This window comes from Mesocricetus auratus, unplaced genomic scaffold, assembly GCF_017639785.1.
Source record: "Mesocricetus auratus isolate SY011 unplaced genomic scaffold, BCM_Maur_2.0 Super-Scaffold_100004, whole genome shotgun sequence".
NCBI classification, from domain to species: Eukaryota; Metazoa; Chordata; class Mammalia; order Rodentia; family Cricetidae; genus Mesocricetus; species Mesocricetus auratus.
The window spans coordinates 117,197,139-117,220,240 of record NW_024429189.1 but is presented as its reverse complement, the minus strand read 5'-3'; the positions used below and the strand labels follow the sequence as shown (position 1 = coordinate 117,220,240).

Genomic DNA, 23,102 nt, shown 5'->3' with positions numbered 1-23,102 from the left:
CTCTAAAAATTGTCACTTTTCCAATGGAACCCTATAGAACATCCTATACTGTGCTGGCTAGTTTTACTTTAACTTGACACAAGCTAGAGTCATTTGGGAAGAAGAAACCTCAATTGAGAAAATGTCCAACTAGGCTGGCAGGCAGGCAAGCCTGTTACACTATCATGCGTGAGAGGATCCAGATCACCGAGGATGAGGCTACCAGCCATCCCCTTCCCCAGCAGGTGGCCCTGGGTGGCAGGTAGCAGGCTGAGCAATCCATGACCAGCAGGCCAGTGAGCAGCATTCCTCCATGGCCTCTGCCTCAGCTCCTGCCCTCCAGGGTCCCTTGGTGGTGGACTATGTTGTGGAACTGTTAAGATGAAATAAACCCTTTCCGAGTTGCTTTTTTTTTTGGTCATGGTTTCTAGTCACAGCAATAGAAACCCTAACTAATTGCAACATATCCCTTAAATATCTTTTGTGATCTGTCATTGTTTATTCCCTGATCCCTCTATCCTTCCTTCCCTTTCCAATACCTCTCTGAAACAGTGTCTCACTATGTAGAACCAAACTGGCCCTGGACTCAAAGCAATCTCCTGGCTCAGTCTCTCAAGTATTGAGACTGCTTGCACGATGGCTTTAGTTACCACACTTGACTGAAATGTAACCTCTTTAGAGACAGTTTTTGTTTGCTTTGCTTTGTTCATTCATATACCTCCAGCCTCAAAGAGCCTGTTACACGGTATGTGTCAGAAAATGTATTAACTCTCACCTAAATTCCCTAAATTTTAACCTCAGCACACACACAAAAACAAGCAACACAGGCAAGGTAGCACAAAGTTGTAATCCCTGCACTGGGGAAGTAATGGCAGGTGGGATGACCCACACAGCACACTGGCTAGCCAGCTATCAAATTAGTGAGCCAGGTGCCAATAAAGGACCCTGTCTCCAAAAAACAAAAACAAAAACAAAACCAGAGACGCATGACTCCAAAGGAAGAAAACCCAAGGTTGACACACATATACCTGAACACACACACACATTTAGCAGAATGCTTGTGTAGCATGTTTAAGGACTTGAAGTCAACCCCCAGCATCACATAAACTGAGCAGAGAGACAAACACTGTAATCCCAGCACTCAAGATACAGTGAGGAGGAACAGAAGTTCAAAGTTATTATCTTTTTATAATGGGTTCAAAGTTAGCCTAAGATACACAACAAGACACTGCCTTGAATTGCAGGTTAAAAGCACCACTCTCCGCCAAGCCTGATGACTTCAGTTCAAGCACTGGGACTCAAATGGTAGAAGGAAAAAATTAACATCAATGTTTTCCTCTAATCTCTAATAACACTCCCACTCTTCCCTTGACAAAATAATTTATTTTGTAAAAAGATTATATCAATCTGGATGCTGTAACACACACCTTTAATCCCAGCATTTAAGAGGCAGAGACAGGTAGAGCTCACAGAGAAAAACTGTCTCAAAAACAAAAAAGGAGAAGAGGAGAGAGGGGAGACGAGAAGGGAGGAGAGGAGAGGAGAGGGAGAGAGGGAGGGGGGGCTACTTAGTAAAACTTTGTCTCAAAAATGAAAAAAAATGTATATATAGTGGCCCATGCCTTTTAATTCCAACACTCAGGAGGCAGAAGCAGACAAGCGGATGGCTTTGAGTCTGAGGCTAGCCTGGTCTACATAGTGAGTTCCAGGACAGTCAGGCACACACAAATTAAAAAAAAAAAAGAGGGGGGGGTCACGGGACTGAAGATATGGCTTGGCTAAAATAAAGTGACTGCCTGCTATATGAATATGAAAATCTGAGTTCTGAACCCTACCACCCATGTTATAAACTAGGTGTGACAGCAGGTCTATAAGCAGGTCTATAATCTCAGAGGTGGGGAAATGGAGACAGGAGCATTTCTGAGGACACTGGCCAGAGAGATTAGATTAGCGAACTCTTCTAGCTGGAGGTTCAGTGAGCAACACTGTCTCAAACAATGAAACAGGGAATGATAGAGGAAGACATGATACTGACTGACCTCTATCCCCTAAACCTAGATGTACAGGTACACACACACATCCATACACCCTCCATAAACAAAATCTGAAAAAGGTCACAAGTTTCTCGGGCTCTGCTACAAAGCAGCAATTTCTGAATAATTTATCCACTTCATAAGCATATTCTCTCTCTCTCTCTCTCTCTCTCTCTCTCTCTCTCTCTCTCTCTCTCTCTCTCTCTCTCTCTCTCTCGCTCGCTCTCCCTCCCTCCCTCCCTCCCTCCCTCCCTCCCTCCCTCCCTCCCTCCCTCCCTCCCTCCCTCCCTCCCTCCCTCCCTCCCTCCCGAGTTCTGGGATTTAAGGCATACATCTCCACTGCCTCGTCCTTATTTACTTTTTGAAACAAAGTCTTAGTATATAGCCCTATACAGCCCCGATGCTTGCTATGTAGACCAGACTGGCCTTGGACTCAAGAGATCCCACTGCCTCTGTGCTGAGATTAAGGTCATATGCCATCATACTCAGTGCAAGCATGAGTTTTTAATTCTCATATCAAATCTTTATAGAGATTTGATATTATTGTTTTAACTCAGCAAGTAAAGAATTTATCAAATCAGTTACTTAGTAAGAACAGAAGGCAGGATTCCAGGCTTAGATCAATGTCTTGCTCACTATCCTGTTTCTTTCACAGTATACCTAGGAATATGAATAATGGTTTAAACACGTAGACTTAACTATTTTATTCAACTGCAAAGTATTTATCAAGTATCTAACAGGTATTAAAATCTAAGATAGACAATAGGGACTGTGTTTAAGATAAACTGCTAATTCCATCATATTTATGAAAGAAGTTTGATTATGACTTTACCTTTCTGTGTTCATGATCAATCATGACATTATGGGGTTTCACATCTCTGTGCATAATCCCCATGCTGTGACAATAATCCAGGGCCTGCAAGAAAGAAAAATTTGCTTCCATGAGACATTGTTTTTAAGATATTTTTTTCTTCCATGTCAGTTTTTCTTCTAGTCTCACAACAATCCAGAGAATCAGGATTGGGACAGTCACTCTCAGCTATTCCTCAGGACCTGATTCACACAGTCAAAAACATTCAGGGCTCTCAAATTCAAGATACAAAATCATCTCATCTCCATCTCTCAAAAGGATCTTGCTATGTAGTAGCCAGGCTACTCTTAAACTTCCATCAACCTGCCTGCCTCAGCCTCCTAGAGCTGGAATTATAGACATGTGCTGCTCTTCACTTATTTCAGAAAGACCCCAAGTGTACAAAACTGCACAACTTCTTATCCAAAATCTAAAGTATTTCTATAAACACAGTCCCCTCCGAAGAAAATTAGCCTACCAAGGTTCTATTTAAAGAACAGTAATTTCGTCAGTAGCTAACAGTGGGGTGGTGAATCACCAGCTGCCTGTACATAGGAATGTTTTACCTACACAAAACTATGCCTATGTGTATACACACTATCCATGGCTATTTTCTTGCTATAAAAGCAGAGTTGAGGGGGCTGGAGAGATGGCTCAGAGGTTAAGAGCACTGACTGCTCTTCCAGAGGTCCTGAGTTCAATTCCCAGCAACCACATGGTGGCTCACAACCATCTACAATTCAATCTGGTGCCCTCTTCTGGCGTGTAGACAGAACACTGTATATGTAATAAATAAATAAATCTTTAAAAAAAAAAAAAAAGCAGAGTTGAACTTCAGGGCAAAGCTTTCAGCCCTATATAGAAATTTGTCAACACTTGATCTAGGTCATGTATCAAATTTGAATACAGTTCATAAGCTTAAGTTACAGTGAATGGAGCAACACACCTTTGAGTTTGTCAATCCTGGCCTTTAGTCAACCAATGCCATTAGCTAAGTTCTTGTTCTTCCTGAAGGACAGCCTGGGATTCTAGTTTGCAGGACTGGGCAAAATATATCTACAGCTTTAAGTTGAGCTTTTTACATGAGACAATGGAAGATCAAATGTCTCTGCAGGTATAATCTTTAGATGCTATTTTAAGGGGGAGGGGAAACAGTATTTCACTATATAACTCTGGTTGGCTTAGAACTCATTATGTAGACCAGACTGGCCTCAAAACCAGAGATCTGCCTGCCTCTGCCTCCCTAGTGCTGGGATCAACAGCATGTACAAACATGCCTAGCTTTCTTTTGACACTTTTACACCTTAAACAGCTGGCATAGTATTAACCTATGATTAATAAGAAACTTCATCCTACTCTCAGCAGTCCTCTCCTTATAAACCTGATCTTGCAACCACTACGTAGCAAGATAATTTGTGATCTCACTTCAGAAATCAAAGTCCACTAGTGGTCAGTGGAAATTTACAGTCCTTAGAACAATAACCCTCTGAGGGCTGAGTTCAAGAATCTTTTTTTATTCTTGTTTGTTTCTTGACAGTCTCACTCTGTAGCTCAGGCTGGCCTCCAACATGTGGCAGTCCTCATACTGGGATTACAGGAAGGCCTGCACCTCCTGGCCAGCGTCATTTGTTGCATCCTAAGTAAAATAAAGTATATCAGCAGCTAGTGTATAAAGAAAAAAAAAAAGAGTTGTTTTCACACTGTCATTTCCACTCCCAGTTCTCTTTAAGGCATTCTAGGACTGGGGATACAGCTAATTGGTAAGTATCTCGTTTGGCATGCATCACAGAATAAAAACTATAATAAACAAACAAAACCAAGGCATTCTCAAGTTGGGTGTAGTGGGTCATAACATAACTGTGAGTCCCAGAATGTGGGAGACTAGGGTAGGAAGATCATCAAGAGAGCCACCCTGGACTGGACTGCCTTGTAAGCTGTAGGCCAGCCTTGCGTAAGAGGCCCTGTCACATAAAACCCACGTTTTAGTTCTGTTGCAACCCCATTTCATTACCGAGACATTACCCAAGGGTCCAACACTAAAAACAGTTTACAACTACTGCGGAAGCTCCCCGATTTCAGCATACATCACAAAGTTAATCCCCTGGTTTTTCTATCACCAGATAAAACCTTTTGTCAAAGCAAAGGCCAATTTAAAAATACTTAGTAGTTACTTACTTTTAGGATTTCATACATGTAAAATCGAATGTCATAGTCTGTTAACGTCTGGTACAATTGCTGTTAAAGACAAATGAAATTATTTAAGCTATAAAACAATAATAAAAAGACAATTTCTCACCCTAATTAATAGTAATTTCAACTAAGAACTGGCTCATTCACTGTGGTTACAAGATTTATTTTTCAAATGGTCTCTATCTCTCCACCAAAAATTCACTTTCAAGAGACTCTTGGAGTATTCACCTCTACAAGTAACGGTGAAGGATAACGTATACACATATCGAAGCTATAATGCAATGTTGGAACTACCTATATATATGATTGATACAACATGCACTGATATAATTTTATAACCTAGGGTTTTTTCATTTACCTTCTAAGTCCCTTCAAATGCTGATAGACAACCTCTGTAGTAGTGAAATGCCCCTTCGTGTGCCCACACACTTGGTACTACAATCACCAGGGATATGAAAATGTGAAGACAAATTTGCTGATTCAACTGAACAGAACTATTCCAGTCTAGGGTGACCATATACTCTTAGAAACAGCTGCAATATAACTTTTCCAGTTTCTAAAAGGGCTGCAGAGTATTTTTACATCTAATTACCTTTAAATGGTGAGTGGTGTTCTCAACAGTTTTTTAGTTTCTTATTCTGTGTCTAACATACCTAAAACAGTTTCTCTTTTCTCTCCTTTTCAAACAAAATAAACATTGATACTGGACTTGTACAAAGGCAAGTCAAACTCTATTAAATATGTACTTGAGGAAACCGCTTACATTTTTCAGTTATACTGAAATAGAACTGTTTGAATAAGTAGGCCACCTGAGGGCTGAAGAGATGGCTCAGAGGTTAAGAGAGGTTAAGAGCACTGACTGCTCTTCCAGAGGTCCAGAGTTCAATTCCCAGCAACCACATGGTGGCTCACAACCATCTGTAATGAGATCTGGTGCCCTCTTCTGATGTGTACATGGAGGCAGGGTGCTGCATTCGTAATAAATGAATAAATCTTAAAAAAAAAAAAAGTAGGCCACCTGAGAATCTGCAGAGATATGTACTGCACATGTTTATATTACAGCAAAATCTTACACGACCCTTTCTCATTATCTTTTATGATCCACACCCCAGGGGAAGGAAGACAGTTCAATGACAGCTGAATTGCCAGGCACTTTAAACTCTTAAGATCTGGGCTCAATATACAACAGAACAAGAAGAAGGAAAAGGAGTAATAGCCTGAAGTTCCTAAGATCTTTTTTTGTCCTGGAACTATCTCTTGCATACCAGACTGGTCTCAAGAGCTCCGTCTGCCTCTGCCTCCCGATTAAGGCGTGGGCCACCACCACCCAGCCAGTTCCTTAAGGAATATGCATTTAGTCCCTACTATTATATAAACAATTTATTCTTTCTTGAACATTGCTGCCTAAAGTCAACATGTTCTGTCACCTCCACTTGTCTGTACATCAGCAGAAACTATGATACATGTGGCAAGATATAAAAGTAATAGTTATTAAAAAACCACTAAACAAATACAAGCATAAACATCCAGATATGAAAAACAGATACTACTTTTAGTGCTGATCAATCTAGGGACAAAACTTTTTAAAATAAGCAAAAGCAAGCTCTTTATACGCTGTCATCTCCAAAAGACTTTCTGTATGATCCAAAAATCCAATAGTTTGAAATGGTTACTTATGGATGATACCTTGAAGTCTGTGTTGTTTACATGTTCAAAAACCAAGGCAGGGGTTCGTGACTAAGGGGAAAAAAAAAAAGAAAATACATTAGTACTAGCCCTGAGAGTTTTAGTTTTCAGTTGTGGACATTGTGTGGGGATTGTGGCAGTCTTTGTTGCAGTAGTAAGAAACCCTGTCCACTCTGATCATTACCACACTTAGGTTATTTTTGGAAGGATTTTGTAGAAATATCCTAAGTTGAAATCTCTCAACGCTCTAGGGGACCCAACAATCTTACTATTGCCCAGTAGCTTTAGGCCTAAATTTGCAGATTGGATTGACACATTTGGTTTTTAGTGTTATCAATCTCCTAGGCTAGATAACAGACTGTGTGTGCATGTGTACTTGTGTGTATTAAATCTCTCCTTTCCAAGCAGGACCTAAGCTGGTTAAGTGTGTAACTGATTTAGAACATTAAAGCAATATTTAATGGTAGGGTAGTGAAAACAGAACTAGGTTGTACTTTGGGTCCACCACCACCTGAGCCCTGGTAGATCTCGTAACAACTACTGTACTTACCACAGGGTCTTTTACAATGTCTGCAAGTGTGATGATGTTGGGACCACCTCTCAAATTCTCCAAAATCTTTATTTCACGCTTAATTTTCTTCTTTTTTACTGGCTGAAATGGTAAAAGTATAATAGCACACGTACACAAAAGTATTTCTGAGTACCTCTCACCGTTACTGTAATACAAAACAGCTTCTATATGGGCTTCCTGAAGAAAGGAAATGTGACAGACTTCTCAGAACCCCTTCTCCCAACACTCCCAGGCACTTAAAATTTTCTACTCCAAAGGCCAGATATACACAAAATTATCATTTAATTTCAAATTTAACTGCAATATGTCACACTTTAAAACCTCGTAAACCACCATTTAAAATGGCAACATAGTAGATCTTTAAACAAAAGTCTTTTAATGAGGCTAGAGAGATGGCTCAACCTATAATGGCATTCCCCACCAATCCTGCTGACCCTTTGAGATTCATCAAGTCTAGGTGATGGAAGGAGAGAAACAACTCTTGATGTACTTTGATCTCCAAAGACCCACAAAATAAGTAAAGAAATAATGTTAAAATAAAGTTTTTAATGAATTAAAAGGGGGTGTGTCTTTTTCATTCCTTCCTGTACAGTCTCCCTATAGCCTGGGCATCTTCAAATCATACCAATATTCCTGCTTTGCCTCCTGAATGTTCTTTAAAGGAATGCAATTTTCTTTTAAAATGGCTAACAGTGTTTTGTGTTTTTAGGTGTGTGTATGCTTTTGTTTTGCCTGTAGATAACCATTAAAAAAAACTTGTGAGATAAGAAAAATGCTACGAATGGAAAGTAGGAACTTCTGCTTCCCAGCAGCAACAGACACTTCTGTGGTAAGGAACTATGAGCTGAGTCCCCAGTGTAATGTAACACACATAGCAGCCAGTACATTAATAAACAATGAATAGAAGATGCACAGTGACAAACCACTGGCTAAATCCGACTTGTGCAAATTTTCAAAAAACCTTGTGCAAAACTTTATTTTTAAATTTTTATAAGTATGGGTATTTTGCCTGCATGTATGTTTGTGCATCACATGTGTGACTGATATCCTCAGAGACCAGAAGAGGGCATCAGATCCTCTAAGACTTGAGTTAAAGATGGTTATGAGCTGCCACGTAGACTAGGAATAAAACCCAGGTCCTCTGAAGAGCAGCTAGCGCTCTCAACCACTGAGTCATTTCTCCAATCTTCTGGAGTCAACATTTAAAATATCACATTATGTAAATACTGTTTTCTAAATTCTCTTTGCAAAAGAAAGCCATCAAGAAGCACTACACTTGCACTGCAGCTAAGAAGCAACTGTCTCTCTTTCTGTTGTTGGAGAGGATGTGTGTAGGTGCATGTGCATCTCCTCAGTTGTATCTCCACTACATTTGTTACAAATGGTGTGTGTGTGTGTGTGTGTGTGTGTGTGTGTGTGTGGGCGCACGCGTGCATTTTATTTACTTTTAAGTAAGTCCCATAGCATGTGCATGAAGATCAAAGCACAACTTAGGGAGTTGACCCATGTAGGTTCTAGAGATTAAACTGAGATTGTCAGCTCTGGTAGCATCTTTACCTGGTGGGCCATCTTGCTAGTCTTCCACCTTCCATTTGAGACAGGGTCTTCTCATCTTCACTCATTAAATCTGAAGCTTACTGAGTGATTAGCCTGCCTGACCATTAAGTCCTAGACATACACTTTAATGAGTAATCTTCCCAGCTATTATTCTGTTTGTTTCTCCTTTTCTGTAGCACCAGGAGTCAAACCCAAGACTTGTAGCACTTTAAGCAAGCAGTCTACCACCATGCTACACACCCAGACAAGTTCCTTTTTCTGATGAAGCAACTGTTTCCAGGCTTGTCTTAGTCCCTACCATTCATATAGCTGAAGTGAAGATGGGGATTCCACATTAGGTGTACCTGCTTGCCTTCTTATTCTGACAAAGCAGAGGTAATGATTTGCTTATTGAAAATGAAAGCACAAAACAAACTGAAAGCATAGGAAATGGACATTAGGTAAGATTTGGGAAAGCCTCTTGGACACATTCTAACCATCTCTTCTCTTGCTTTAGGTCTCACCTTAGCAAGCTAGTATCAGGTGTTGTGTTGACTTTAGAGGATATAATAGGAAGGCTAAATTACTGGGGGGGGAATCTTTCATGTAACATGTATAAAAAGGCATTTATATGCACAAATTCACAAATTCCACATTCAAACAACTCTGACATTATTTCTCTTCTTGTACTCACCTTGAGAATTTTAACAACAACTTTTTCATTATTTGTGATGTTGATGGCTTCAAACACTTCACTGTATTTTCCCCTGCCTAATTTTCGAACAAGCTGGTAGTCATCTTGATTTCTGTGGATAAAACAAAGTGACAGTGATTTCAAAATATCAAATTTTCAACTTGCAAAATGCCAGACATGGTGGTGCATGCTTGTAATTCCAACACTCAACTCTTAGCAGGTGAACACAGGAAAACCTGCATTCAAGGTCATCCTGAGCTATTCACAAAAAGGCTATTGACAGTTTGCAAGCATGCATGTGCGTGCACATGCGTGAGCGCGCACACACACACACACTCCCACGAACTCACACATGCACGCACACCTACCTTACCATGGAGGGGAAGAGAAGTAGAGACAGACAACTCTATTACCATCAGAAGTAATACAAGTAAGATATTTCAAATGTTACATAAAACAAAAACAAAAAAACCTGAGTCAACTAAACTATGTGTGTATCAAATAGAAAACACAAAAGTTTGGGGCTATTACATGACCTAGCATACACTTGGCCCTGGGTTCAGTCCCCAGAACCATGTAAACCAGACATGGTACACACCTACATTCTTAGCATTCAGGAAGTGAAGACAGGAGAATTGAAGTTCAAGGTTATCCTCAGCTACATAGTTCAAAGCTAGCCTGGGCTGCATGAGATTCTATTTCAATGGGCATTAAAAAGAAAATGAATTATTATTATTAAGCTTTTTCAAGTATGTTTTCAAATCTCCAACTATTTATGATTCTATTGGAGCAGCACATTGAGAATCTGTCTCAATAAGCATTAAATAAAAGAATTATTATTAAGCTTTCCAGATATTTTTCAAATATGGTTAGCTTGTATTGGGATTTAAGTATATGTTTGTCTCCAACAGCAGACTACTTCCCTTCAGTAACTGGTTTGTATAATCTTGCTTCACACTAGCTAGTCCAATATTGGCAGTGAACTCAACAAATGATGTAAGACTATTACAGTTTAGCTACACCTGAAAGCAGCCCTTTCTTACTAAGCTTCTTTGTCTACAAGTGGATTCCAAATACACACACACACACACATATACACACAGGTTTGATCCTTCAGGACAATATCTGACTTAATAAAGCTTGCAACTACATCAGAAATAGTGAACCAGAGGTCCTGCGTCTACCCACATTCAGTTAACTAGTTAGGAAACTAGAGGTCATAGGCAAAGTAAAGAATAAGGCAGATGTTATTACTTTCCCTCCTCCCCTGCTGCCTACTTGAGGCCTTAGCTCTAACCAACAACAAATGCATTTCCTTCAGGAGGCCTGGCTGGTTACAGGGATATACAAATGTAATCCCAAGATCTAGGAGGTTCAGTAAGGCGAATGGCAAATCTGAAGCAAGCCTGGGCTACAAAGTGAAAGCTTGCTATAAAAACAAACAAGCTAGCAACAAACAAATAAGGCTCAATTCTACCAGGTATGGTAGTGCATGCCTATTCCTAGTTATTTGGGAGACTGGGGCAAGAGGACCACAAGTTAGGGCCTGCCTGGGCCACAGAGTGAATTCAAGATTAGCCTGATTAACTCATAGAAACTTTACTTCAAAAGACAAAATGAAGTAGGGCTTGTGGTACATGCCTATATTATCAAATCCCAATACTTGGGAGGTAAAGGCAGGAGGATCAGGAGTTCAAGTTCATCCTTAGTATATGAGAATCTATCTCAAAAAATAAAAAAAGGAGCTGGAGAGATGAATTAGTGGTTAAGAGCACTTGTTCTTACTGAGAACTCAGCTTCAGTTCCCAGCATGAGTATATGTAACTCCAGTTCCAGGGGATCCGATCTCTTCTCTTGATCTCTGAGGGTATTATGCAAAACATTTATACATATCAAATAAGTAAATCTTAAAATAAATAAATATGGGCGAGCAAGATGCTTAGAAGGTAAAAGTGGTTGTTAGAAGACACAACTTCAATCCTTGGTCCCATTAGGTGCATGGAAAGAACCAACTCCCAAACTGTTCTTCAACATATGTGACACCTGCAGTCTCTCCATCAAATAAAGGGCAATCATTTTTTAAATTCCCAAAATAAAACAGAAAGGTCAGTTAACACGCCACCATGCACGAATTCCTGATGTGCTAATGCAGACCTGAATCCCAGCTCCAGAGAGGTGGAGGCAGGAAGTTCAAGTCATCCTGGGCTAGATAGCAAATATGAGGCCATTCTGAGCTACATGAGGCCCTATGTCATGAAAGAAGAATAAGGAAAAAGGACTGCAGCTATAGCCCAGCAGTTGAGTACCTAACTACACTAGGTTTAATGCTAATAAGGGTGTAGATGCACAGATTAAGGGGAAAGAGGGCTAAATTCTATTTACCCTTTTTCTGTTTTGCTTTTTTGAGACAGGTTCTCTGTGGCTTTGGAACCTGTCCTGGAACCTGCTCTGTAGACCAGGCTGGCCTTGAACTCACAGAGATCCGGTGCCTCTGTCTCCCAAGTGCTGGGATTGTGCCACTGCTGCCCTGTTTTGTTTTTCTGGTTTCCATTTATTCTTATAATAAATACAGTATGTACAGTCATTTGTTTTCTCAAGCAGTTAAAAAGGAGAATGAAAGGGGTTGGAGAGATGACTCAGTGGTTAAGAGCACTGGCTGCTCTTCCAGAGGATCTGGGTTCAATTCCCAGCACCCACATGGCAGCTTACAACTGTCTATAACTCCAGTTCCAGGGAATCTGAACCCTCACACAGACATACATGCGTGCAGGGAAACACCAATGCACAGGAAATAAAAACAAATCATTAAGAAAATGTTTTTTTAAAAAAAAAGGAGAATGAAAGAAAAAACAAAATGAACTAAGAACAAAGGACAATATTAATACTATCAGGTCTCTTTCTAGTCACTGAGTTCTCTTATGCAAGGGCATATAAACAAACAAACAGCACATGCAAACATTCAAAGGGCCCTCTAGTATCACTGCAGCAGCACCACCAGAGCATTTGCTTTTGAAGATAAGGCTAAAATTTCTGCAATAAACACAGGTAGTACCTAGAGTTCAAAGTCTGTGACATTACAGAATTGTTAAGATTATCAGCAATGATAACATTTATTGGTTTATACCATGGTTCTTAATAATATCTCTAAGCCAAGAGTGTCTCCTTATATGCAGAGAAATTGCTTGCTGTTACATATTACAGCATACCAAAACGGAAACCATACCCTGTGAGAGTTCAATGACAGTTTAGGGAGACAGTTTTAACCACTTACAGACTAAAGAGTCATATGAAATCAGATATAAGATACCATACATGGGAGTTAACTTTTTTTTTTTGAAACAAGGTTTTACTACATAGCCCAGGTTGACCTCCAATTCAAGGTCATCTGGCCTCAGCCTCTCACATTTAGCTGAGTAATTCATCTGTGAGTTTTCAAATTGCTTTATTATGTACTTAACTACTAAAATGCTTTTATCATTAAAAAAATGACAAAACTCTACAATTAAATGCCATGTTCAGACAGGAAATGCTAATGTTCAAATGAGGCTCTCATGGGTAACTATGAGAGTAAACACAGTTGTTGAAGCAGGCTATAGCTCTTGAGGATACAACTGGGCTACATTCCATGACACACATAACTAGGGTCATGGAAAGGATAAAGGGTAAATCCTGCTTGTCATCCAAAAGAAACTTCTGTTTCTAGAGAACAATTTCATCCTTTACTATTACCATAGGACAGAACTCTGACCCCCAAAATACCTTAAGTAATTAAGTATGGTGACTTTCAAAGTCTCTCTTAAATGCTAGCTTTTAACTCAGAAGCCCAGGCAAGCCCAAAACTTGTGATCTACCTGCCTCACTTCCCCAAGGTTCCAGAATAGTAGCTAAAGCTTGAAGGCAAGCTGACAGTTAAGTCTTTGTTAGTACCCCACGCACAAAATATATAAAATAGAGAAGGAATCACAATGACTTTTAGACTGCAAACCCAGAAACTGAGCTTGCCAAATCACCAACCTGGTATGTGATAAACTTGTAGCCCCAACAAAGCACGAAAGGCTTTGTCCTTGAGCTTTGGAGGGGGGCAGGGAAGGTTTGCTGATATGAATTATCCAACAAATCTATAAGATATAGCACTATGGGTGAGTATAGTGAAGTAAATAGAAATAATTACCCCCATTCCACCACATGTGACTCATAATCCCAGTACTCTCGGGGCCTGTGTGTGTTAACATCTGTGTAAACTCTGGCCCTGCTTGGCACGGGTCCCGACATGTCAGACAGGTTGGCAGACAAAGTTGAACTTGATGTTTGAAGAGCTGGCAGTTACTATGTTCGAGGCAGATGTGGGTAAGACCTTGTTTCAGACCTATTTTCTTCAAACTGCAGAAAAAAATGTAAAAAGACAAATTACTTTTAAAAAGTATTTGGGGGGAAAACCATTTTACTAATTATAACGATCTCAAATATACCTCCATGCTAAACTACTCCAGCTGTGCTAAAACTGACACTGATCCTAATCAAATTCTTCAAAGTAGTCTGTAATCCACATGCAATGTTTGGATGTTTTTTGCAAGACAGCATGGAAGATAAAAATGGCACTAAGGGTAGATACAACGGTACTGTCACTGCTTACAAAAGGCATGCTTAAATGTTCTAGAATGGGGTGAAAGTCACCAATTATCAACTAATTCTAACATCTGACAGAACTAGGAAGAAACAACTCATATACCTTCAATCTTATCTTATGTTGACCCTAATCATCTGGGAGATCTTATAGAATTAGCAGACACATAACATTAAGATATACTTGTTGCCAGGCAGTGGTAGCCCAGGCCTTTAATCCTAGCATGCAGGAGTCAGAGGCAGGTGGATCTTTGTGAGTTTGAGGCTAGCCTGGACTACAGAGCTAGTTCTAAGACAGTCAGGGTTACACAGAGAAATCCTGTCTTGAAAAACTAAAAATAAAGAAAAAAGAAAAGATATACTAAATTTCAAACTGGTACTTTTTCTTTATAGGAACAAACAGTAAAAACTGCTATTGACAATGTGTGGCAGCACACACCTGTAACCCTAGCATTTAGATGGCCCAAGAGTTCTAGGTCATCCTCAGCTATATAGAATTTGAGGCTAACTTGGGCAGGACACCCTGTCTCAAAACAAACAGAAAACCCCCCACCTGGTATTAGATAGTAATAGGTATTTTAGCTGAGTTAACACAACACCTAAATCTTTAGGAAAGCCCAGCGCACAAGAGGTAAAGGCAGGAGACTCAGGGAATTCAAGGTCAGCCCCAACTATTTGTCAAGTTAGGGGCTGGTCTGGGCAATATGAGACTGTCTAAAAACAAAACAAAAAAACCCAAAGCAAAACAAAAAAACAAAACAAGTCAACAATAAACTGGGGGACAGGGGAGTTAGTACATTTTTGGAACTATGCTGAAAATAAAATATTCTCCCTGACAACTGTCTTCCTTCACTGAAGTCCCTGAAACTCTTGCTGATCCCTGTATTAATGTGATCACTTCAGAAGAACATATCATCTATGTAGTTTTCTGATTCATGTGCCTAACTTCATCCAATTGCCAACCTGGTCTATACAGGATGCAGGCCAGCGAAGGCTACACAGGACCAGACCCTGTCTCAAAACAACAACAAAACACCAAAATCAAAAGGAAGCAAGAGGCATGACAACTAGAGATTACACTTCTTTTGACTATCTTGTAGCACAGGGTAGGTAATATAGAAAAACAGCATTGACAAAACTGGACATTAGAGGTAGATTAAAGTATTATGCTAAAGTAGAATTACATTGGATAGGGGTTGTAAAGATGGCTCAGTCAGTAAAGCACTTACAAGGACCTGAGTTTGATTCCCAGATCCCTGATTTTTTTTAAAAACAAACCAAACCAAACTAACAAATAAAAAACCCAGTTAGATTCGGTGGCATATGCTTGTAATTCTAGTGCTGGGAAGGCACAACCAAGATTTTTGAGGCTCTGCTGGATATCCAGTCCAGTCTTTAATTGGTACGTTCCAGGCAAAAGAAGATCCGGTCTCAAAAATGAGATGGATGTGTTCTTAAAACAGAACCCAAGGTTATTCTCTGGCCACCACACACAACTACACACATGCGCTGACATACAAACAAACGCACGCACGCATGCGCGCGCATGCAAAAAAAACTATTAAAATATACAATGGTCGATGAGTGTGGTGGTGCAGAGGCAGGCTGATATCTGTGAGTTTGAGGCCAGCCTGATCTACAAAGTGATTTCCAGGACAGCCAAATAAATTGTATGTAGAATTATTTTCAATATAAACTCTTCTTGACTTTAGCCAGTTTCTCCTTCTCAATCTCTTCTAGTTTATACCCACTTTTTCAGCACGGCAACAAAAAAGAAAGCTAGAGGCTTATAAATGATCCGACACCTGCCGGGCAGTGGTGGCGCACGCCTTTAATCCCAGCACTCGGGAGGCAGAGGCAGGTGGATCTCTGTGAGTTCGAGGCCGGGCTGGACAGACAGCCTCCAAAACAATACAGAGAAACCCTGTCTCGTAAAACCAAAAAAAAAAAAAAAAAAAAAAAGACCCAACACCTAATAACTACACAAGATGGATTACATATTTTTACTAATGTAATTTTTGTTGAATTTTCTAGTATTTGAAACAAAAGATTACTATGGAATGTGAAATGGCAAAACTGGTTTTATTTAGTCTTTTAAATACTAATGTTCATTACCCATCAAAACAAAGCATGAGAGATGGGGATAGAGCTCACTGGTAGAGTATTTCCTAGCATACACACTACCTCCACTCAAGCTCATCACTGCCTCACACAAACATAGGATAGGGATATAGATCAGTGAGAGCACTTGCCTACCATGTGAGGCCAGGGTTCCTTCAGTCTTTAGCAACCAACAACTCAAATCAAAAACATCCCATTCCTAGACCAAACACAGTGAATGAGATCTTACAACAGTTCAAGCACAAAGATTTATTTCTACAGTAAAGAGCAAGAAGCCAGGCATGGTGGTGCCAGTCTACAATCCCAGTACCTGACAGGGAGAGGGGCAGGATTAGGAGTGCAAATTCATCCTCAGCTACACTGCTAGTTAGAGGTTCATCTTCTCTCAAAATAACAAAATAGGGGCCAGCAAGGTGGCTCATGGCAGCACAGGGAGTGTAGGAAAGAGGGAGCAGGGCAGACGCCCCCCCAAGACACAGACTGTCACAAAGCCTGAGGACCTGAGTTCAACCCCAGGACTCACATGGTATAAGCCAACGAACAGTGAGGTGGTGGCACATGCCTTTGATCCCAACACTTAGGAGGCAGAGGCAGGCAGAACTCTGGTTTTTGAGGTTAGCTTGGTCTACAGAGTGGGTTCCAGGACAGCTAGGGCTACATAGAGAAACTGACTACAAAAAACAAAACAAACAAACAAACAAAAAAAAAACGAAGAAAGCCAAACAAACACAAAAGTTTAAGCAATCTTGTTAGACTGTATTGACTCCTCATGTAGGACTATGCCAACACTGAGTAAAGTACCTAAGCACTGCTACAGAGAACCAGTAACAACTATGGAAAACTCATGGAAAGCACCTGCCTATACCTGTAATTCCAGTATCTGGGAAGTGGGAGCAGGAAAATTAGAAGCTCAAGGTCAGAGGCTGGAGAGATGATGGCTCTGTGGCTGAAAAACTCCAGCTTCCATTCCCTGCACTCTTAAGACAATTCACATCCACCTGCAGATCCAGTTTCAGGGGTGCAAAGCACTCAAAGACCTCAGGGGCACTGGATGCATGAGGTACATAGAAGAGACACACATACAGACAAAATACCCAAAGAAATTAAAACATTCTTAAATTAGACCCAGGTTCCTTTCCTAGGACTCACTTGTTGGGCTCACAACCATCTGTAACTCCAAATCTGGGGGCTCAGAACGCCCTCTTCTGGCCTCCACAGGCACTACACGCATACGGTGCACATACATGCACACAGACAAAATATAAGTATAAAATATAAATAAGAATATATTTTCTTTTTGAGACTTCCTGGCCATCCCAGAACTCACTGTATAGACAAAGTTGGCCTCAAGTTCACAGATTCGCCTACCTCTGTCCCTCAAGTACTAGGCATAAATGTGTGGGTCACCATACCTGTCTATAAATAAATAAAATGCCATTGGCTACACAGTGAATTTGAGGCCAATATGGGTTTCATGAGACCCTGCCTTGTCAAATTTTAAAAGTTAATTTGATTTTTAAATTATTTTTAAAAATTATTACCATTTTATTTATTTACTTTTGGTTTTTGAGGCAGGATTTCTCTGTGGCTGTCCTGGAACTCACTCTGTAGATCAGGCTGACCTAGAACTCACAGCTGGGAATCAAACCTGAGTCTTCTGGAAGAACAATTGTTCTTAACTGCTGAGTCTTGCTTACTATTACCATTATTATTATTCTGTTGTTTGAGACAGAGTCTCTCTGTATAGTCCTGGAGCTTGCTGTGTAGATCAGGATAGCCCTGAACTTACAGAGCTCTTCCTGCCTGCCTCCTTATGCTACAATTAAAGGTACGCACTACCATACCTTGTTTCTCTGGGTTTGTTTTGTTTGTTTTTTGAAACAGGGCTTCTGTATAGCCCTGGCTGTCCTGGAACTCACTCTGTAGACTAGGCTGGCCTCAAACTCACAGCCTGCCTCTGTCTCCTGAGTGCTGGGATTAATGATGTGCACCATTAGGCCTGAAGCCAGAAATTATCTATAGTAAGCACTACATTTGACAGGCGCTGCTGAGGTGTGCACTGTCAGACCCGCCAGCCTAAACACACTCACATACACCTGCACACAAGTGCACCCAGACACATAGTGCAAACACATACACAAGAAAAAATAGAGCTCTCAAGATGGCTTTGTGAATAAATGTGCTTAACACCAAGCCTTGAAAACATGAGTTTGTCTTCCAGAACCTACATGGTGGAAGAACCACTGGGTGACCCCTCCTTACAATAGATAAACGCAATTTAAAAAATGGTGCTGGAAAATTAAATTGAGGAAAAAAATTGAGACTAATTAAATGGCTGAGTAGTGTTGCATGCCTTTAATCCCAGTACTTCAGAAGCATAGGCAGGTAAATCTCAGAGTTTGAGATCAGTCTGGTCTACAGAGTGAGTTCCAGGACAGTCACAGCTACATGGAGAAACCTTGTCTCAAATAAGCAAAAAACCAATAACAACAAAAAAGATTAATAAAACCAACAACTAGAATTTTGACAGTTCCCCAGCTTTCTTTGACCTTCAAATCCCAAAGTTTTAACTAAGAAAACTTCCTGTTCGAAACAATAAATTTTCTCTGGTCAAAGGATCTGGTTTTTTTTTTTGGTTTTTTTGAGACAGGGTTTCTCTGTATTGTTTTGGAGCCTGTCCTGGAACTCGCTCGGTAGACCAGGCTTGGTCTCAAACTCACAGAGATCCACCTGCCTCTGCCTCCGGAGTGCTGGGATTAAAGGCGTGCACCAACACCGCTCAGCAGATCTGATTTTTTTAATATAACATTTATAAGAGCTATGGATGTAGCTCAGTGATAAAGACTTACATATGAACCTAGTTTGATACTTAGCATAGCTCCCTAAAAAAATTATTTTAAAGCTTGGCACGATGGCACATGCCTGTAATGCCACTATTCAAGAGGAAGACTACAAGTTCTAAGACCGTCAGGACTACAAAGTAAGATCTAATTCCATAAAGGGCCACAATAATACAACTTACCAAAGGAACCCATATGGCATTTACCTTTAGATTACAATCCTAGTACACAAATGGACCTTCTGCTTTTATTCCTACCTACACAATATACAGCATTATTGCTTTAAAAGGCAATGTAAAAGTACTAACATAAAACAAACTTATGAAAAATGGCAAAACAAAAACGTTAGCATTTGAATCCTCTGTGTAGATTTTATTTTTCCACCTTTAAGCCAGAAACCTAATATCAATGTTAAATAAATGAAACAGCAACAGTGGGGTGTCTTCCAACAAAGTGAATCATTTATTTAAAAAAAAAAGGAAGAAAAGAAACCAAGTTATTTGTTAACATTAATACTACCCTCAAAATTTTAACTAATCAGCAAAAAACGTTATCACCTGTATATTTTATCTTTTCATCAGACAACAGAGTCTTAGTATGAAACTTAATCCCATTGGCCACCATTCTCTGGAAGCTAAGGACAGAAAACTTTGAGACCTAAAGTAGAACTCGCCAGGATTGGTGGTGCAGGCCTTTAACCCCAGCACTCGGGAGTTCGAGGTCAGTCTGGTTTACAAGAGCGAGTTTCAGGACAACCTCCAAAGCCACAGAGAAACCCTGTCTCGAAAAACAAAAAGTAGAACTCAGCACTTACATCTGTAATAATCACTGCTACCACTTGAATGTCTCTTAAAGTAGGTGTAGCATGCACGAGATACATACTCTCAGGTTCAGAGGTTAAATAACCTGTCTACCCCTCTCCCCATTACATGAGCACTAAATAGAAAAGAATAGGTTTGAACCCAAGTTTATTTAGGAGTGTCTTTTTACTAAATTCAATACCAGGTCCTTAAATTCTGCAAATGGACTGTTTCTTAAAAAACAAAAACAACAACAACAACAACAAAAAGACAGGATCTTACTATGTAGCCCTGGCGGGTTGGCCTGGAACTCTCTATGTAAACCAGGCTGGCTTTGAACTCAGATTCACCTGCCTCTGCCTCCTGAGTACTAGGTACAAACTGATACCAAAACCACTGCCATGTTAGATGTAGTAGTGCATGCCTTTAATCTGAGCACTCTCAAGGCAGAGGCAGGCAGATCTCTGCGAGTATAAGGCCAGCCTGGTCTATATAGTGAGTTCTAGGCCAACCAGGGATAAATAATGAGATTGTCTCAAAAAAGAAAAAACAAAACCCAAACTAAAACTGTCTTGGGTTACATTAGATGTAAGGTGAGGTATATAGATGGTGTGCCTATCTGAGATGCCTTTAAAAGAAAGTCTTCATTTTAAAGATGTATGACGGTCACCTTAGCACGTTTTCTAGAAACTGTTATATATGATGACTGTGAAAAACAAAAACCAAGAACACAACTACATGTTAACTACAGGCAAACACAAGTAGCTGCCAGTGGATATTTAAGTCCTTAGGACTAATACCTGAAAATTCTTCAGTACATCAAATGTGTGAAATGCAGCATTTTGGGAGGAAAACTGGTCAGAAAGACAGATGAAGAAACAAATAATGAAAATAATCTCCAATTGCTGGGCAGTGGTGGCACATGCCTTCAATATTCCAAAACTTGAGGAGGCAGAGATAGGTGGATCTCTGTGAGTTCGAGGCCAGCCTGGTCTACATGGCGGAGTCCAGGACAGGCTCCAAAGCTACAGAGAAACCCCCGTCTTGAAAAACCAAAAACAAACAAATGAAGGAGGAGGAGGAGGAGGAGGAGGAGGAGGAGGAGGAGGAGGAAGAGGAGGGGAAGGAGGAGGAGGAGGAGGAAAAAATTTGGAAATTTACTGTTTTGATTACAAGGCTTTGTTTTTTTTACTCTGAGAACATGTCAATAAAGCACAGGCTTTGAGTCCAGGCTTTGTTTTTTAAAAGTTGAGGGCTGGGAAGAGTGCTTGTCTAGTATGTTCAACTTTCAGTACCAGAGACAATAATCAAAGAAAACAAGACAAAAGAGTCTGGAGACTGAGGCTACAGTTCAACTATGAGCGCTTACCTAGCATGTTGAAGACCAACAGCAACACAGACTCCAAAACAAGTACTTTTCACTGTATATTACGGTTTACCTGTAATCTCAGCAGGCAGGAGATTCAGACAGAATATACAGCCAAGATCCTATCTCAAAAAACACCAACCCCAAAAGGAAAGAAAACAAAAATAAGTGAGAGTTTATGACATATGCCAGGCATTGTAGTTATGTGCCTGTAAGCCTTATACTTAGAAGACAGAGGCTTCTAAGGCTAACCTAGTCTATACTATATATCAAGTTCCAGGATAGTCAGAGAGATACAGTGAGACCACATCTTAAAAATAAACAAGCAAAAGTACTTGTAAACAAAGTCTACTGGGCCAGCCAAATGACTGTTGAGTTCAACCTGAAGGATCCACACAGTACAAATTAAAAACTGGTTCCCAAAAGCTATCTTCTGATCTACACACACACACACACACACACACACACACACACACACACACACACACACACACACACAGAGTTCATTGCTGTTTGCAACAAATATCAGTTCTATAAAAACAGAAAAGAATTTATGTCTTAGCTAGGTGTAGTGGCTCATATTTGTAATCCCAGGATTTGGGAGACTGAGACAAGAGGCTTGCTGAGTTCAAAGCCAGTCTGTGCTAACACAGTGAGTACCATATTAGTCTGGACTATAAAGTAAATCCCTATTGCATCGCTCTCCCTATTCCACAGTTTATGACTCAAAACTATACAGCAAAGCCAGAGGTATAGCTCAGTGGTCTTGCTTACCTAGCATGGGCAAGAGCCAGGGTTCACTCCCCAGCATGCTGCCCTACCCCCAAAAGAACAAAATCCACCTCTACCACTGCCCCCCCCCCCATCAAAGCAAAACCAGACATGCTGGTCTATATGCCTCCAATGCCAGCGCTCAAGAGGCAGAGACAGAGAGATCACTGAAAGTTCTACACCAGTCTGGTCTACATAGAGATTGGCTCAGTGAATAAAAGCACCTGCAGCCTAACCACCTGAGCTCAATCCCTGGGTACCACACAGTAGAAGAGAAACTACTCCCAAATGTCCACTAACCTCCATTCATACACATGGCACACTATGCATCCAAACACAAAAGTAAAAAAGTCAACAAAAATGGGTCAAGGCTGTGTGTGTGTGTACATCCCAGTGATAGAACACTCACACTCCAGGCTGGCCAGAACTATATGAAAAGAGCCTACTCAAAATGAAAACAATCCTGCCTGGTGTTGGTGGCGCACGCCTTTAATCCCAGCACTCGGGAGGCAGAGGCAGGCGGATCTCTGTGAGTTCGAGGCCAGCCTGGTTTACATGGTGAGTCCAGGACAGTCTCCAAAACAATACAGAGAAACCCTGTCTTGAAAAACCAAATAAATGAATAAATAAATAAAATGAAAACAATCCCAGTGTGGTGGACATGCCTTTGATCCCAGCACTCAAGAAGCAAAGGCAGGTCAACCTCCGAGTTTGAGGCCATCCTGGTCTACACAGAATTCCAGGACAGTCAGGACTACCAAAAAAAAAAAAAAAAAAACAACAACAACAACACACACACACAACCTCACCCAAAATAAAAACAAATTCATATACCAGGCAGTGGTAGCACACAGCTTTAATCTCAGCACTCAGGAGGCAGAGTCAGGCAGATCTTTGTGAGTTTGAGCTCAGCCTGGTTTACAAAGTTCAGGAAATCCTGTCTCGAAAACAAAAACCAAAACCAAACAAGCAACAAAAAGCCCAAATTCATACAAACAAGAGACTGCAATATAGAAAGAAGCTATAGGTACATTCCTAATAC

At 40.4% G+C, this 23,102-nt stretch overlaps 1 protein-coding gene across 1 annotated transcript in view; it reads right to left on the bottom strand.

Moving 5' to 3' along the window:
* Csnk2a1 (casein kinase 2 alpha 1) overlaps positions 1-23,102 on the bottom strand; it is a 48,898-nt gene that overhangs the window by 14,535 nt on the left and 11,261 nt on the right. The window contains 6 exon segments of the mRNA XM_040746490.1: positions 2,845-2,928; positions 5,038-5,097; positions 6,739-6,789; positions 7,289-7,390; positions 9,540-9,651; positions 13,711-13,919. Coding sequence (XP_040602424.1) covers positions 2,845-2,928; positions 5,038-5,097; positions 6,739-6,789; positions 7,289-7,390; positions 9,540-9,651; positions 13,711-13,811 — 510 coding nt within the window. The 5' untranslated portion in view covers positions 13,812-13,919.